This window comes from Acinonyx jubatus, chromosome A1 (genome assembly GCF_027475565.1).
Source record: "Acinonyx jubatus isolate Ajub_Pintada_27869175 chromosome A1, VMU_Ajub_asm_v1.0, whole genome shotgun sequence".
NCBI lineage: Eukaryota > Metazoa > Chordata > Mammalia > Carnivora > Felidae > Acinonyx > Acinonyx jubatus.
Window position 1 is genome coordinate 103,199,674 of NC_069380.1, and position 18,296 is coordinate 103,217,969.

Consider the following 18,296-nt stretch of genomic DNA (forward strand, 5'->3'; position numbering starts at 1 on the left):
TTTTACACTAGTTCTTTGTTACTGTTTAAGTGGTTAATTATATTAATTCATTTTCAAATAGTTACTGTCATATGCTTATTAGGTCTTCAGTCACTTTCTGTGTGTTCTGTGTATGTAGTATGACTTTATTTAAAAAGTGCTCTACATTTATTACCTAGTAATGATGTATTTCCCCTAAGAGCTACCTTGAACATTCATTTTCTAGTGATTCTGTAATTGAGTGCATTTTATTTTTTAAATAAAAAACTTTTTTTAAGTTTATATATTTGTTTTGAGAGAGAGAGAGTGTGAGCTTGAACCAAAGAAGGGGAGAGAAAGAATCCTAAGCAGGTTCCATGTTTGCACAGAGCCCGATGTGGGGCTCAAGCTCACGAATCATGAGATCATGACCTGAGCCAAAATCAAGAGTTGAATGCTTAACCAACTGAGCCACCCAGGCACACCTCAAGTGCATTTTTGAATCTCCCATTTCTTTATTGGTGGAGGTTGTCGGAGTTGGGTTCACTTAGACAAAATGAAGGATACTTCAGTAGGAGACTTGAATCTTCCAAATGGAAAGGGTAGTGCAGACATCGAAGCAAGTTCAAGCACTGAGTTCCAGAGCCAGTAATTCAGTGCAGAAGCTAGGTTTGAAATTATGATCCTTAGACAAGTCAAGGTCAAAGAGGTGGTAGGATGAAAAACCAAGATGGTGAAAGCAGTGAAGTACAGTGGTGTTGTTGGTAAGTAGAAGGTGATCAGGAGTAATTCCGAAAGTGGCAAGTAAGCAGTTGCATTCAGGTTAGTCAGATAGACCCCAGGAGATTGTAGGGCTGGTTCCCAAAAGTTAAATGGTACTAGGTTCTCTTGGGAAAGTATATCCATGCTGTATCATTGAAACGATGTCTGTTACTCTTGAGCCATTGCTATAGGATATTAACAGGAATGTAGGTGTCTCCTGTCAAGCTGATTATTTAATGGTCATATATTTGATTGGACCTGGTTACTTGTTATGCCTGGTGAAATTCAAGTTTTCTTGAAATGAAAGCTTTCGTTTTATTCATATTATTTTTATTAAGGGAAGCAATTTTTTTTAAAGTTTATTTTATTTATTTTGAGAGAGAGTGAACTGGCAGGGTAGGGGCAGAGAGAGAATTCCAAGCAGGCTCTGTGCCGTCCGTGCACAGCCCAACACGGGGCTCGATCTTAGGAACCATGAGATCATGACCTGAGCTGAAATCAAGAATCGGACGCTTACCTGACTGAGCCACCCAGGCGCCCCTGAGGGAAGCAGTACTTAATTACGATGGAGTGTCAACTACATTTTATAAAGGTTTTCTGGGCTGCATTTGGAGTTTCGGTTCATCTGTAAGCATCTGCTGTAAACGAGCATGTTTTCTGACTTAATATTTAGCAGTGTGCATATTTCTAGTGGTAGATTCACATGCTGAATGAATGTAAATGAAAACACAGGAAAGTCTCCTTATCTGGAGGTGGGGAATAACTTAGGGTAGGTCAGCAACTATGAAGAGATCCAGTTAGGAAATACTGTCAAAGAGGAGGGGCATCTGGGTGGCTCATTGATTAAGTGTCCAACTTGAGCTCAGGTCATGATCTCAGTGGTTCATGGGTTCGAGCCCCGTGTTGAGTTCTGCGCTGACACCTCAGAGCCTGGAGCCTCCTTTGGATTCTGTGTCTCCCTATCTCTCTGCCCCTCCCCCACCCACACTCTGTCTTTCTCTATCAAAAATAAACAACAGTAAAATATTGTCAAAGAAAAATGCCCACCATGCCCTTAAGCGATAGCTTCTGGTAAGTTTGGTCTCCTGTCTCAGTTGCTGTTTGTTCCGGGGTAGCGTCAGATGCTACTCTATGCTTAGGTGGTGGCTATAGTCAATTAATGTGTTATGTTTTAGGATGTCAGTTCCATGGGTTTTTGTAATTTGACCAAGCACTGATAATTAGATCAAGACTTCCTGTGTCCTTTGTAATGAGTGAAAAATAATAATGCAGTTAGAAAACTGTCACAAGATTATGTGCTTTCTGCACAGCTCCCATGTGTCCTTGGTATTGGCAGCTCATGTGCCAGGTAAAACTCATTGATTCATAGCTTATTAGATGGAAAATTGCATGTGATCTTAATAATTTTCTTATGATACATCCAGCCTAGGAAATTGGCAAGGGGATAGGGAGGGCCTCTGGTAATGTGAATTGTAGAGATGATAGAAGTATCACAGTTATTTTTTCCTTCTAGGAAAAAACATGGTATTTTTATATAGCGGGAAAAAGCAGAGTGAGTTTTTCTGGGAACTGTATGGAGGAATTTCTTTTAAGAATTACCAAAACAGTCATTATCTACAGATTGTGTAGAAGTTAGAGGGTAGTAAGTCATGGCCCTTGCCCTGAAAGAGTTTCAGTCTGTTGAAGTAGCCGAGTACATCCACAAACACGGGTTTGTATGGAAAGGGTAATATAAGATAGGTGCAAGGTGCAGTTATTTAACTCTCTTCCTTTTCCATCTTGTACCCGGGCACATAAAGCTTTTATTTGTAATTTTAAGCACATTTTCAACTTCTGACTTCTTTTCTGCCTAATTACTAATGTGACAGAGCTTTAAGAAAGAATTTGTAATGGAATAATTTATATTTTTACAGATTGGCAATGGTATAAGCAGCTAAGAACTTGACACCAAGTTTCGGCTGGTACCATTGGGTGGCTCAAGGTACCACACATCAGTATATCCTCCTCTCATCCATCCGCTTTACTCCACCACTCTTTGGTCTTGATTGTTGTTGCAGAATTCACCAAATTCTAGTCCTGTACTAGTGCACCATCTTACTTTTGACTTCTTGGATTTCTTGTACTTTTCAAGATGTTGCACGGTTTCTATCATTTACACTGTAACATTCTGAATTTGGAAATGTGCATGTTTCATTATCCATTAAATCAGTGAAATCAAATAGAACATGCCATAGCCTATAAAATGGGTGTGATTTTTAAAATTCAGTATCCTTTCTGGTACAAAAACAGACACACAGACCAGTGGAATAGAATAGAGACTCCAGAATTGGACCCACAAAAGTATGGCCAACTCATCTTTGACAAAGCAGGAAAGAATATCCAATGGAAAACAGACAGTCTCTTTAACAAATGGTGCTGGGAGAACTGGACAGCAACATGCAGAAGAATGAAACTAGACGACTTTCTCACACCATTCACAAAAATAAACTCAAAATGGATAAAGGACCTGAATGTGAGACAGGAAACCATCAAAACCCTAGAGGAGAAAGCAGGAAAAAATCTCTTTGACCTCAGCAGCAGCAATTTCTTACTTGACACATCTCCAAAAGCAAGGGAATTAAAAGGAAAAATGAACTATTGGGACCTCATAAAGATAAAAAGCTTCTGCACAGCAAAGGAAACAACCAACAAAACTAAAAGGCAACCGACAGAATGGGAAAAGATACTTGCAAATGACATAGCGGACAAAGAGCTAGTACCCAAAATCTATAAAGAGGTCACCAAACTCCACACCCGAAAAACAAATGATCCAGTGAAGAAATGGGCAGAAGACATGAATAGACACTTCTAAAAAAGACATCCGGATGGCCAAAAGGCACATGAAAAGATGCTCAACGTTGCTCCTCATCAGGAAAATACAAATCAAAATCACACTCAGATACCACCTCACGCCAGTCAGAGTGGCCAAAATGAACAAATCAGGAGACTATAGATGCTGGCGAGGATGTGGAGAAACGGGAACCCTCTTGCACTGTTGGTGGGAATGCAAACTGGTGCAGCCACTCTGGAAAACAGTGTGGAGGTTCCTCAAAAAATTAAAAATAGACCTACCCTATGACCCAGCAATAGCACTGCTAGGAATTTACCCAAGGGATACAGGAGTGCTGATGCCTAGGGGCACTTGTACCCCAATGTTTATAGCAGCACTCTCAACAATAGCCAAATTATGGAAAGAGCCGAAATGTCCATCAACTGATGAATGGATAAAGAAATTGTGGTTTATATACACAATGGAATACTACGTGGCAATGAGAAAGAATGAAATATGGCCCTTTGTAGCAATGTGGATGGAACTGGAGAGTGTGATGCTAAGTGAAATAAGCCATACAGAGAAAGACAGATACCCTATGTTTTCACTCTTATGTGGATCCTGAGAAACTTAACAGAAGACCATGGGGGAGGGGAAGGAAAAAAAAAAAAGAGGGAGGGAGGCAAACCATAAGAGACTCTTAAAAACAGAACAATCTGAGGGTTGATGGGTGGGAGGGGGGGTAGGTGATAGGTATTGAGAAGGGCACCTGTTGGGATGAGCATTGGGTGTTGTATGGAAACCAATTTGACAATAAATTTCATATTAAAAAAAAAAATTCAGTATCCTTTCTGGTAGACCGTTTGGTTTCTGGGAAGCACAGGTTCTCTTTCCTGCCAAGAGGTACCACATTTGGAAGCACTACATAATGATCTGAGATTTAAATATTAGATACTGGTACCTAATAGTACCTAATGTAGATACTGTGAGTATACAACCCACACTCAGTTCTGGTCCTTCTAGCAACCTGGCCTGGGCCATGTGCCTGTGAAAGACAGGCTTTCCTTCTCCCAATCCAAAGTACCCCCCCCCCCCCCCCCACACACACACACTGGATACTGGGGGGTGGGGAGATACTTGGAGCTTGGGCCTGCCTCTAGCCAGACCTCACAGGCTCCTACTTGGCCAGGCTTCTAAACGTCAGCTTGCAACGCCCCACCCCTGCTCCCTGGTTGTCCTTGGAGCCCCTTGCCCCTTGGGACAAGGCAGTCCCCCACCACACAGGCCCCACAGGATAAGGCACATGGCAGGGAGGGCTGGCCTCACAGGCTGTGACCCCAGACTACAGACCTGGTCAGTTACCAGGTAAGACCCCTTCCCTGCCCAGGCAGGGGCAGACCCCGCCCTTCTCAAGACTCAGTCTTTCAGAACCTGTGGCCAATTTCTGCCCATTGCCCCCACGCCCAGCCTGAATCTTACCAAGGCCCTCTCTGCCACCACCCAACCCCGGGCCCCAAATGTGGGCTCAGTCTGTAGCCCCTTAATTTATTCACTCACTCAGCAATAAATAAGCCACGTGTTATGCACAGACACACACACACACACACAAAGATAGTGTAGTAGAATTTTTTGTGATTGTTAAGCAAGCCAGTATTTTTTGTGAATATTGTATAATCTGTAAAATATGAGTTTGTTTTAAATCATGTTTTATGACGTGTTTCTGCCCAGCTCTGCTCATTTATGTGGGACAGAACTCCTCACGAACACTGATTCTGTTCTAATGAATTCTCTGCTTTAGACCCTGGCCGTTGTATGAACTAAGCATTTTTGTTTTAAATTAATGACTGTATGGGATTGCTTTTTAACAACTAATTTTTCCCCTCTCTTGAACAAGACATCAGTGAAAGGATGCCATCTTGTGGTTTGTTAAAAATACAGAATTTAGGAAAAAAGTTACTGGGAAAGGACTGCTGAGATTTTATATATATAGTTGTTCTATGATACCAAACGAGTAAGAGATGAATACTTTGGACAGGTTTTTTTTTCCATTTTATTTGAGTAGTATAAGATTAATTTAAAAATTCCTGTTAACTAAGGATTCCTCTTCTAGACCATTCTCAAACATCAGTTGTAGAAACGTTCTTCGACAATAGCAGTTTAATTAAGAATTGTTACGGAGAATTTTGGTCTTGAGGCTTTCCTGGTGCCTAATAATTATTGTTTGGAATGAAAAAAATGCTTTCCTTTAAAATATAATTATTTGACAAAATATATCCAAAGGAGCCTTAATTCTATAATATAGAACTTCATTTAATGAAAAGTGATGTAATTTAGAAGACAGAGAAACTTCAAATCTCATTTTGGAGGGTTAATAGTATAAACTGAAATAGTATTTCCTCGAGATATTAGGGAAGCCGTTATTTCTAAGTTAGGGAAATCTTAAAATCACCTCTGTAAGAAATGGAAAGTGTTTGCAAGCCTGGGATCAGTTCTTATGTAATATTGAGGGAGTGTCTGCATAAAATAAAACAGAAACAGACTCAGATATAGAGAACTAATATGGTTACCAGGGGGATGGGGGTTGGGTAAAATAGGTGAGTGGGATTAAGAGGTACAAACTTGAGTTATAGGTAAGCCATGGGGATATGTACAGTACAGTATAGGAAATGTGCTCCATAATAATGTAACAACTTTCTATGGTGACAGATGATAACTGCACGTATCATGGTAATAAGTATTTTGTAAATGAATATAAATGTCAAAATCATTGTGTTGAGCACCAGAAACTAATACATTGTATATCAACTATACTTAAAATAAAAGTAAATTAAAAGATTTCTATAGGATGTATTTTCAGGTCATAAAACTGCTTTTTAAAATAACTTCATTTTCATTTATTTAATCTCATTGTATATCTTGATTTATGTGTCCTGTGGGTCTTGGATTTAATGCTAATTTTATTTTATTTATTTATTTTAGCGTTTTATTCATTTTTGAGAGACAGAGGCAGAGTGCAAGTGGGGGAGGGGCAGAGAGAGGGAGACGCAGAATCCAAAGCAGGCTCCAGGCTCTGAGCTCTCAGCACAGAGCCCAGTGCGGGGCTCAAACCCATGGACTCTCAGATTATGACCTGAGCCATAGTCGGCCGCTTAACCGACTGAACCACCCAGGCGCCCCATATTAATTGTATTTTAAAATAATACTTTTCTATTTCTTCAAAAACATCTTCTCTTATTGAAATATGTAGTGTCTCCTTATAGAACAAGAAGGGCATATGTTCTTAGTGACAGCCAAGATTCTGGAACAATGGCCTTAATGGACTTCTTTTTTGACCTAGAATCATTAGTAATCATGGAAGGAAAGGCATTGAAAGAGAATGTTGTTATCCACCAGAGTTGTAGATGGAGTGCTCCTGAATTGCTCATCTAATTTTAGTAGATTATGGCAGCCTTTATTTAAATTGCATCTTCTTTTGTTTGCCCTTCAGCAAGGAGGGGGAAGGCTTCAAGTCAGGGGTATAATTTGGTATCTTGCACCTTTAAATGTCTTACAGTTATGCTAAGAAGGAATCGGATCTTAATGGAGCCCAGATCAAGCTTCGAGAATATGAAGCAGCATTGAATTCTAAAGATGCAGCTCTGGCCACTGCACTTGGTGACAAAAAAAGTTTAGAGGCAGATTTGGAGGATCTGAAGGATCAGATTGCCCAGGTAAGGCAGACTCTGCCTTTGAACCATATTGGGAGTTTAGTTGCCCCATCCGACTCGGTTGATTGATTGAGTTTTGAATTAAATTTGAAAATATTTTTTGTTTTTAAAATTTATCATGATTTTTTTGTGGCTTACCTGAAAGATAGTTTTAACGCAGCTGACATACAAAGTATCTTCGCTTCTCAGTCATTGCACTTGTGGGTCATGCAGATCTTACTGGTGCTCTTCTTCGTTTTTGTTGTGCTTATGCTTATCTTTGCTCTCAAAACCTCTTTCGTTATTGCACCAAACTGTAAGATCGGAAAAGAAAAACTCATACCACTGCTCCACACTCAGGAAACAAATGAAAGTAGTGGCAAAAATCATCGGTATGTGTCTATCACTCGTTGGCAGTTACCAGATCTGAGAGGTTTTGGTGTGGCGTTCTGGGTGGGACCAGCAGTTGACTACACAGTTCTGTGATAAAGGTTGTAATAAGAGACTCTCATATATTGGTAAAAGAGAAGATAAAGATAAGAGATACGGAAGTTTTAAGACTTGATTAGATTCAGTCCATAGGAGTCTATTAAATTCATTACTAAATAATCGCTGTGTGATTTTCATCAATTTTTTTCCCTTATATTAGTTGGAAGCCTCCTTAGCTGCTGCCAAGAAACAGTTAGCAGATGAAACTTTACTTAAAGTGGATTTAGAGAATCGCTGTCAGAGCCTTACTGAGGACCTGGAGTTTCGTAAAAACATGTATGAGGAGGTAACTGTATAGTTTTATTTTTGTAAGAAGTGGGGGGATCCTAAAAGATTTGTTCTAACCATATATATATATATATATATATATATATATATATATACATATATATATAAAGTTGGAGGGGTTTTATAGATGAATTATTCAAGGCACTGCTGCTGAAATGTTGTATGTAAGAACTCAAACTCTTAAGATAAACAGATAGGATTTCACTTTATCTGATTCATAGAGGCTTGGTCATAGCAGTTAATATCAACCTGTTTAAGCATTTGTATTAGTTATCTGTTGCTTCGTTAATAAGTTACTCTAAAATTTACCAACTTTAAACCACAGATCTCTGTTATGTCACAGTTTCTGAAGGTCAGGAATCTGAGAGCTGCTTAACTAACTGCCTTGTTATTAGAGTCTCTCATGAGGCTGCCGTCAGGCTTTCATCCTGGACGGAGGAACCGCTTCTGAGCTCATGCACAGGTTGCTGGCATGAAGAGTCACTTCATCTTGGGCTTTTCCATGAGGCTCCTCATGATGAGAGAGAAAGAGAGAATGCAAGACAGAAGCCTCATTATCTGCTATAACCTTTCTAATCCCACAGAGTGATGTACCATCACTCTCTTACCACACAGACCAACCATGATGCACTGTGGGATTCTACAAGGGTGTGACTGTCAGGAGGCAGCAATCAAGATTGGGGATCATCTTGAAGGCAGGCTGCCCACAGCATTTACAGTTATATACGTATATTTTAAAATATTGTTTACAAGCCTTGACTTCTGTGGTCAAGCCTTGGTTGGGGAAGGTAGCAGCTGTTGCCAAAAAACAAGTAATAAAATTGAAGAGAACGGGGAATGTATGTATATTTCCTCAAAATTGAAGAGGATTGGAATGAACCCAGGGCATATGGAACCTGCAATTAAATACTTCATGATTTTAGAGGTAATATAATTTTTGAAAACTGTTAACAGTGATGTAAAAAATGGGGAATTAGTGTGGAACTTAAAATTTTTTGTTAATTGGCGAAAAAAATAAAATAGAAATTTGACTATTTTTGTAACTACATGCTATTAAAACATACAGGTATGGGGGGCACAGTGCACTTACTGGGCAAACAGACTTTGGACAACTCTTGAGTCATTTATTTAAAAGTGAAATACCAATACTTGCTGTTTTTTTCTTAGAAGAGTGGTGACCATCAAAGTGGAATATTTTGTGTAGTTCCTTGTAAAGATTATAGTGAATGCTGTCATTTAATTGTTAACTACAGCTTTGCTTTATAAATGGAGATATTTTTATATTAAGTTGACTTACATTATTGTTTTGTTTTGATAAAATTGCCGATGGTGTATCATTACTTAGTTTTTATGCTGTGTGTGGACTCCTGCATCTTTAAACCAAGAATAGGGTATTCTTTTTTCCTTTGCAAGTCACGGATTCTACATAAAATAATAAATGAAAAATGGCACCAAAAAAAAAGTAGTATTTTGGGGGTTGCATAGCATCTTTGAATATTTTGGGTTTTGCCTTTTATGAGAGAATGAATGTAAAATATTCATGTTTTTAACAGAGGATATAATACTTTTCAATAAATATACTTAAGTTCCTTACTATGAACAGTTAAGGATTAGGAGGCAAGAAAGAGGAAGATGAAAAACAGGAAGAGGAGGAAAGGAGGTAGACAAAGGGCAAAATCAGTAGGTGTTTAGTATTTGTTGAACTAAAAACCTTTCATTTGCGTGTTTTCATGATTTAAGTGTCATTTGCTTCATCAAGTTTATGTCAGCCCTGGGAGACAGAACTGGAATTTGAACCCTGGTTTTCAGATTCTGTCAAGCGCATTTTCCTCTGCAATGAACATTTAAAAGGAAGATGAGGAAATGCATAGGGAACCACGTGCAGGAAGAGGACACAAAAACAAATGTCGGTGGGTTATATCCCCCTCTTGTGGCCTCTTGAATTATTGCCATTAAAGACAGCTCTTTTGTATTTCCAGCGCTAGAAGCTGGAATGGAGGTTTTATTCTGGGACTTGTCTTTCTAGGCATCCTAGTTTTGGATACTTCTTTATAACATAAAGTGAAGGATTATGCCTACTATTTCTGATCTTAAATAGTGAATGATCATATGTACTTGAGAGAGTAAAGTAATATTGTTAATGTTTTTTTTTTTTTTAAACATTTATTTCTTTTTGGTAAAGAGAGAGAGAGAGCGAGCAAGCATGTGAGCAGGGAGGGGAGAGAGAGAGAGAGTGAGAATCCCAAGCAGGCCCTGCACTGTGAGCACAGAGCCTCATGTGGGTCTGGAACTCACAAACCATGAGATTGTGACCTGAGTTGGACGCTTAACTGACCGAGCCACCAAGGTGCCCCATTGTTAGTACAGTTTCATATCAGTTGATATTCATGCCTTAACACCAGCTGTTAAAATAAGTCACATAAATTAGCTTGCATCTTAGTATGTTTAAGTAGATAGTTTTATTATACATAAATCTTGTAGTTAAAGTTGCCCCGGTTGGCAAGTTTAACTTTTCACGTGGATTTTTTCTAGAGATGTCCTGAGGATCATCATTACACCAGTGTAGAAAACAGATGGTAATCAGTGTACATAGTTAATCCATGGTTGCATGGTACTTTTGTAAGTCTTCATGCCGTTCCTGGTCTTGAGAGAAGTATATAGCTGTGCCACTGAAAAGAAACACAAAATTCTTAGGGCTCTCGTTTCTGTCATTAGTTCCATCTCACAAATCTCCTTTGCAAGCAAAGGCAAAAGCGAGGTCTTTTAACCTGCCCGCTGTAGGAGAGACAAAGGGAGGTTAGCGTGTAACACTTAAAGTGGCCCCGATGTTGCTTGGACTGGTACTAGTGCAGCCGCGGTAGGTAACTTGGTTTCGTGTAATTTTTTCCCCCAGGAGATTAACGAGACCAGGAGGAAGCATGAAACTCGCTTGGTGGAGGTGGATTCTGGACGTCAGATTGAGTATGAGTACAAGCTGGCTCAGGCCCTTCACGAGATGCGAGAGCAACACGACGCCCAAGTGAAGCTGTACAAGGAGGAGCTGGAGCAGACTTACCATGCCAAAGTGAGCAGTCTCCTGTGAGCACAGGCTTGAGTCTTGAGAACCCTTGCATCAGGCACCCTGAAGAACATGACTTGATGGTTGCCTTGTTCTTGTTTTCCTAAATGAGTTCCCCTAGTCTCTATGAAAATAGAAAATGGACTTAAAAAAAAGTTTTTTTTAACGTTTATTCATTTTTGAGAGACACAGTGTGTGAGCGGGGAAGGGCCAGAGAAAGGGAGACACAGATCCGAAGCAGGCTCTGGGCTCTGAGCTGTCAGCCTAGAGCCCGATGCAGGGCTTGAACTCATGGACCACGAGATCATGACCTGAGCCAAAGTCGGCCACTTAACCGACTGAGCCGCTGAGGCGCCTCGAAAATGGACTTTTTAAAAAAGTTTTCTATAATGTAAATGATACTAGAAATTATTGAAAGAAAGTAGGGTTATTTTACCCATATCAGGGGTAAGGGTTTCTTAATAGAGGTAAGTTGTGTCTTAATAGTTAAACCCAAGCCTTCTGAAAATACTTCCCTCCCCGTGGCCAGAACTAATCATGCTGTCCTACATGTGCATTTAACAGCGAATGAATGTCAGACAGTACCTCGTTCTGACTTGCATGGCATCATTGTGCATTGGTTGCGACCACCACAACTCAAGCTTTTTTGAACAGAGGCTAAATGGAAAGTGTGGTATTTCTTCCTCTGCCGCCATTATTCATCTACAAATACTATAGAAACTTTCCACTTGTGTTAGCAGATCATGCAAAAATCTTTAACACCAATGAGTGTAGGCTTCCCTCATAAATGATTTTATCCCAGTGTGTGAAATGTAAATGATTTGATTAAAGAGAGTTAGTGGAAGACTTAGAAAAATTAAGGTCATCGAAATGTTGAATATAATTTCTGTTGAATGGCCTCAAACTGTTGATGTTGCTTTGAATTCATTTCTGAAGTAGTCCTTGGCTAGTGAAAGGGAGGGATCTTTGAAACCTTACATTGAATTGTCTGATACTCCATACTAGGCATTGTGCTGGGCAGTGAAGGAGCCAAAGTATAATGTAGGTTTCGTCTGTCACATAGACTGTGTCCCCAGAGGGAGCCAACAGACTAACAACGTCCAGAAAAATGTGTCTGAGGCACACGCAGAGCTGAATGTTATGGGCATTTGGAGAAATAGGATGTTTCTGTCTAAGGGGCTATATTTTGCTTCTGAAAGGAAGTGTTCTACTTGGTGGGAAATAATCTATGAGTTAGTACTCTCTGCTTTTGGCTTTATCTTTTTTTTTTTTTTTTTTTTTTTTTAAGTTTATTTATTTTGAGAGAATCCCAAGCAGGCTCCACACTGTCAGCTTGGAGCCACATGTGGGGCTGGAACTCACGAACGGTGAGATCATGACCTGAGCCGAGAGATCAAGAGTCGGACAGTTAACCGACTGGGACTCCCAGGCGCCCCTGGCTTTATCTTCTCTAATTAGATTTGGTGGGTTAGAGATATGTGATGTTTATTTTTCTACAGACATCACCCACAATTAAGTTGCTAGTACCCAGTCTCCTCATTAGCAGTATTACCTAACACATTAGAAATACTCAGGTAAAATATGTAAGTAATAAACTTTGGGGAGAGAACCTCATGTATTACCATTATTAAGCTCATATGTTGGGAATTGAACCTAAAGTCAGAAAGACGTGTAAGATAATTCATACCACGTCAGCAAACTTCATGATGCTTTTCCTGTTTCATCAGCCAGTTACTAGTAGGGCTTAGGTTTGAACTGAAATGCCTTGAGATGAATCATACTTCCTCATTGTTTGCTCTAAGTCACTAGATAAGGCTGACTCTTGTTTGTTCTTCTTTTAGCTGGAGAATGCCAGACTGTCATCAGAGATGAATACTTCTACTGTCAACAGTGCCAGGGAAGAGCTGATGGAAAGTCGTATGAGAATTGAGAGCCTTTCGTCTCAGCTTTCCAATCTACAGAAAGAGGTTAGTAAGTGTCTTCTTCCAAGAATAATGTAAGCTGCTCTTGAAGGCTACCTTGACCACTGTCATCCACCTGCTTGGCTCAGCCTGATGTCATTGTGCAGAGAGCATCGTAGTTTTCTACATTCTTGTGTCACAGGGCTTTCCTGGTTTGTTCATTTTGCACTACATAAACGTCCCCTGGGTAGGACTGTTACTCCTAAATTAATAGATTACCCAGAACTAAAGAGGTTTCCCTTAGGAAGTGACATGCTGATTTATTTCTAGGGCTTACCCCTTGGACCCAGATTTTCTGAACCATCTAGCAGCCTCATCCTTTTTCTTCACATTTGGAAGCCATAATAAGAAAAACATGCAAAAATTCTTTGTGAGTGGTAAATGCTTTGTGATTTTGGACAGATTCTCTCAATGTTTGAACTACGTAATAATTAGGGTCATCAGATGTAGCATTTGTTGCCTATTAAGAATTTAGCAACTGATTCATTCGTCAGTACACCTAAGTTGCAACTGATGACATTGCTGGTTGTGCTGACGAAGTGCCTCCCAGTTGTGATGGGGCCCTGAAGGTGCATCTCCAGGCGGTGGGGACACCGCTCGAAACCGGTCTCAGTGTACGGGTGGTGTTGATGTGGACACAAAGTACACAAGCGACCACTTAAGTATGCAGAATGCTTTGATAATCTGCCACTCACCTTAATTACTTGGGAAGTAATTTCAGCCTCCGTTTCCCATCAGGGAGGAAATTTTTGTTGTTTTAAATTTTCCCCATAAGAATAAACTCTATTCTTGATCAAGTTTTCCTTCCATTTTATTTTATTTTAATTTTATTATTTTTAGTAAAATGTTTTTCTGATTATAAAACTGAAGACTTTTTTGCAAGAATTTAGAAAACAAGGTAAACAGTGAGTTACATAAAATGGGGTAATGTAAAAAAAAAAAAGGGGGGGGGCGTCTGGGTGGCTCAGTGGGTAGAGCATCTGACTTTGGCTCAGGTCATGATCTCGCGGTCCGTGAGTTTGAGCCCTTCATCGGGCCCTGTGCTGACAGCTCAAAGCCTGGAGCCTGCTTCTGATTCTGTGTCTGCCTCTCTCTCCGCCCCTCCCCCGCTCATGCTTTATCTCTCTCACTCTCAAAAATGAATACATGTTAAAAAAAAAATTAAAAAAAAAAGAAAGAAAGAAACTTGTACATTGCCTGTTTTGTGTACTTTATTATTCATGACATAATTTAAAAAATTATTTTAGACCTATTTTGTCCTGACAGTATTTTGAAGTTTTCATGTAGCAATAGGACTAGAAGGATCTTTGAGTTCAGTCAGTCCGCACATAATCTTAGGCCAAAGGCGGAGAAGTGATTGAGTTCACTCAGTCTGACACAGATCTAGGTGAGTTTAAATACTTGCCCAAGAGGCTGCAGGCTGATAGATGGGTTTTTCTCCTAGTTCCCTGTTTTTCCTTTTACCCCTCATACTCTTTAAAGATAATCTTTTTTTCCTTTGCACCATCTTAAGAGCTACCTTTCCAAAAAAAATAGGCTTCTGTGTTCCTACTATGTGTTGACATTTACTATTTTTCTCCATTTAATAAATCATACTCTAGTCATCCCCTTTCTCTGAATTTCACATGGCCCCTACACTTTTTTTTCTTGGCAGCTGCATATTCCACTTAGTTATGCTAGGTATAGATGTTTTACAGACAGAGGCACAGGCTTGCCTGTTAAATAGTGATAGGTTGTGAAACTTGGTAGCCACCTTTCCTGACTCAGGCTCAGGGCTGTTTCCCTCTTGGCTTCTTAGTTATACTCCTGTCCTTGACAGTTTTTTGTTAACTTCTGGTTAATGGTCTTTAAACAGTGTTAGGCGGGGCCCTGGGGGTTTCCAGGAGCTAACTCCTTACGAAATAGGAGAGATGCACCTCCTTCAGCCAGAATAGTTTTAAATTTCTTTGACGTTGGGGAGCTGCAGGGGGCGGGGTGTCCTTCCTCTATTCATTACTGGTATCAGCTTTTATGGTAAGTGATATATCTTGAGGAGTGTCTTCATTAGTTCATAAACTTTAGCCTCTTAGAAAGAGAAGCAAAAAGCCACCCCTCCCAGTATTTCCCATTGTGTATTTTAACTGCATTTGTTGTTGGGCCATACCTGTTTCCTCATGCTGCCTCTTAGGCCATACAGTTTCCTTTTGGTTATTTGACTTATGCTAGTGAGGTACTTCTTAAACTTGATTTAAAATTGACATAGTCTTGGGGCACCTGGCTGGCTCAGGCGGTAGAGCATGAGACTCTTGATCTCAGGGTTGGAAATTTGAGCCCACGTTGGGTGTAGAGATTGCTTAAACATAAAAAAAATAATAATACTAAAAAAATAAAATTGACATAGCCTTTAAAATGCTGACTTAAAATATTTTTAAATAACATAGATATGATAGTAGTAGTCTGTTTTGAAATTAGGAATTTCGTTTATTGCTTACAGCATTTCTTTTATTTCTGTCTAGTTTTTTAGTGGCCAAATTACTTGGTTGATCACAGTCTGTCTGGCTTGCAGAAGACTCTCCATTAGCACTTTGAAAGCACCTCTAAGTTTTTTTTTTTTCTTTCTAACATTCAGACTCTGGAAGCTTCTATTGTAGCTAGACCCTAATAAACTAGTACAATTATGTTACATACTATTCAAACAAACAAACAAACAAACAAAAGACCAGCAGAAGTCAGCTATAAAGTATTTTAGAGTGAGGGGTAGGATCATACATGTAGATAATCTAGTTTGACTTCTTCATTTTTCAAATGTGGATACTGGTTTAGTGAGGTTAGTTACAGCTTGCCCAGAGTTTTGAAGGTACTTAATGGCAGACTTGCAAGAAGAATCTAGGTCTGTCTCTCATGTTGTATTCTTTGTGTTTGCCTACACGACAGGTGTTGTGTAGCTATTTAAAATATCATTTATTTCTAGGGGTGCCTGGGTGGCTTGCTTGAGTATCCAACTCTTGATTTTGGCTCACATCATGATCCTGGGATTGTGGGATCGAGCCCTGCATCATGTTTCATGCTGAGCTTGGAACTTCCTTGAGATTCTCTGTTTCTCTCACTCTCTATCTGTCTCTCTCCCTCTGTCCCTCATCTCCACTTGTGCTCTCTCTCTCTCTCTCCAAAATTAAAAAAATATATATACAATTTATTTCTAAATGATTCAGAGTAACTTTAAAACTTTTTTATACCTTGATTTTGTTTTTTCCCCACTTATATAGCTCTGTAATATCAGAGGCAGAAAAGTAGAGACATTTTTAGGTTTACAAATCTGGGCTCAGAGGTTACCTCTGAATCTTGGGTACTTCATGCCTTTCATCAACTCCTTTAATGTTTGTTTATTTTGCAAGAGAATGAGAGAGAGCGTGGGCAGGGGAGGGAAAGAGATAGAGTTCCAAGCAGGCTCCTCACTGTTAGTACAGAGCCTGACACGGGGCTCAAACCCAGAAACCGTGAGATCATGACCAGACCCAAAACAAAGAATTGGATGCTTAACCAGTTGAGCCACCCAGGCGCCCCTGCAAATGCAGTTTAAATGCAAGTTTTCGAGGTAGGGATTATGTTTAGTATCACTCTTAAGATGAATGCCTGCTTCTGATATGGCCTGTCAGATGCTGCTCTGGATTTTAATTAATTATTTTTTAAATTACCTTTTTATTTTGACATAATTCTGGATTTACAGAAAAGTTAGAAAGGTAGTACAAGCAGTTCCCCTGTCTCCCTCAACCAGTTTTCCCCCATTGTAAGCATCTTATATTATCATGGTATATTTGTCAAAATGAAAGCGCTGGTGTTGGTACAGTACTACTAACTAGACCGCAGACTATTTGGAATTTATCACATTTTCTATTGCACTTGTTTTCCTTCTCCAGGGTACCACCTGTCTCCCTAGTCTCATCAGGCCTGTGACAGTTTCTTAGGCTTTCCTTGTTTTTTATGACCTTGAGAGTGTTGAGAAGACTGGCCACTTACCGTGTATACTGTCTCGCAATCTGGGTTTGTGTGGTGTTTTTCTCATGATTAGACTGGGGTTCTGGGTTTTAAGTGCCTTTCTTGTCTCATCATGTCAGGGGTCACATGACATCATTGGTGATACTAACCTTCATCACTGGTTAAGGTAGTGTTTGCCAGGTTTCTCCACTGTCATTACCATTTCTTTCTTTTTATACTCTGTTCTTGGAAAGCAACCCACTAAGTCCAGCCCACTCTTGAGGGTTAAGGGATGGGAAATAAGCTCTCCATCCTGAAGGGGTATCTACATTTATTATTAAGTGGAATTCCCTAGTAAAGATGTGTCTCTTCTCTTTAAAATTTATTTATATTTTATTCATTCATTTTGTTTGTTTATATTAGTATGGACTCATGGATATTTATTTTATCTTTTGGGTTAATCCAATTCGACATTCCTTTATTGGCTTAGATGGTCCCAGCTTTGGCTATTAGGAGTTCTGTCAGATTGCCTATCATGTCCCCCCCTTTTTAAGCACTTCTTTACTTTGTAGTACTGTAAGATACTCCAGGTTCATCTTGTATTTTCCCTGCACTAGCCCTAGAATCAGACATTTCTCCTTGGAGCCTTGGTTCTTTTTATTAGAGAATAGTATATAGAAATGATGATCTGGACACTGAGTGTCTCACTGGTCTGGGGGTGTCATTGCTTCTAGGCCCTCTTGTGGATGGAGCTAGCTGACATAGGTATTACGCTAAGCCAAGTTTACACACTTTGTATAATGTATTTCTGTCCACTTGTATTTATATTAAACAAAACCCAAGTTAATATAGATGTTTCTCACTAACCCCATCCCACAGGGTTCATTTTAGGCTTTCTTGTTTGCTTGTCTATAACTTTTCTGTTTGAGAGTAAAAAAACCTAGTTTCTCCCATCCTGTTTACTTATTTCTTCGACCCAAGTATAGATGTAAAGCACTTTCAAAAATTTTAACCCATACCCCTGTGAGAAACACATAAACCGATTAAAGGGTAGTGTTTCTGCACAGTGTAGATCCTCTTTTGATTTTTCGCCTTCTAGGTTTAATTTTTGCACGATACATGCCCTTTGGATTCTGCTCTGATGCAGCTACTTGTGATTCTAAGGGTGTGAACTATCTATCAGGCTTTTTGAGTTGATCACCTTTGTCATTTTTTGAGGTTACTGAGATGAATTCTGTCTTGGAGAAATGCAGAAGAATAATAACCTAGTGAGCCACAAGGTTCTCAGATGAACTTTCTGGCTCAGGCTGTGTGATTTCTCATTTTTTTAA

General features: G+C 39.5%; 1 protein-coding gene across 1 annotated transcript in view; it reads left to right on the forward strand.

Annotated features, from left to right (window-relative positions):
• Nucleotides 1-18,296, forward strand: part of LMNB1 (lamin B1) — a 54,775-nt gene that overhangs the window by 19,495 nt on the left and 16,984 nt on the right. The window contains exons 2-5 of the mRNA XM_027076795.2: nucleotides 7,083-7,239; nucleotides 7,865-7,990; nucleotides 10,886-11,056; nucleotides 12,892-13,017. Coding sequence (XP_026932596.1) covers nucleotides 7,083-7,239; nucleotides 7,865-7,990; nucleotides 10,886-11,056; nucleotides 12,892-13,017 — 580 coding nt within the window. The remainder of the gene's footprint in view (nucleotides 1-7,082; nucleotides 7,240-7,864; nucleotides 7,991-10,885; nucleotides 11,057-12,891; nucleotides 13,018-18,296) is intronic.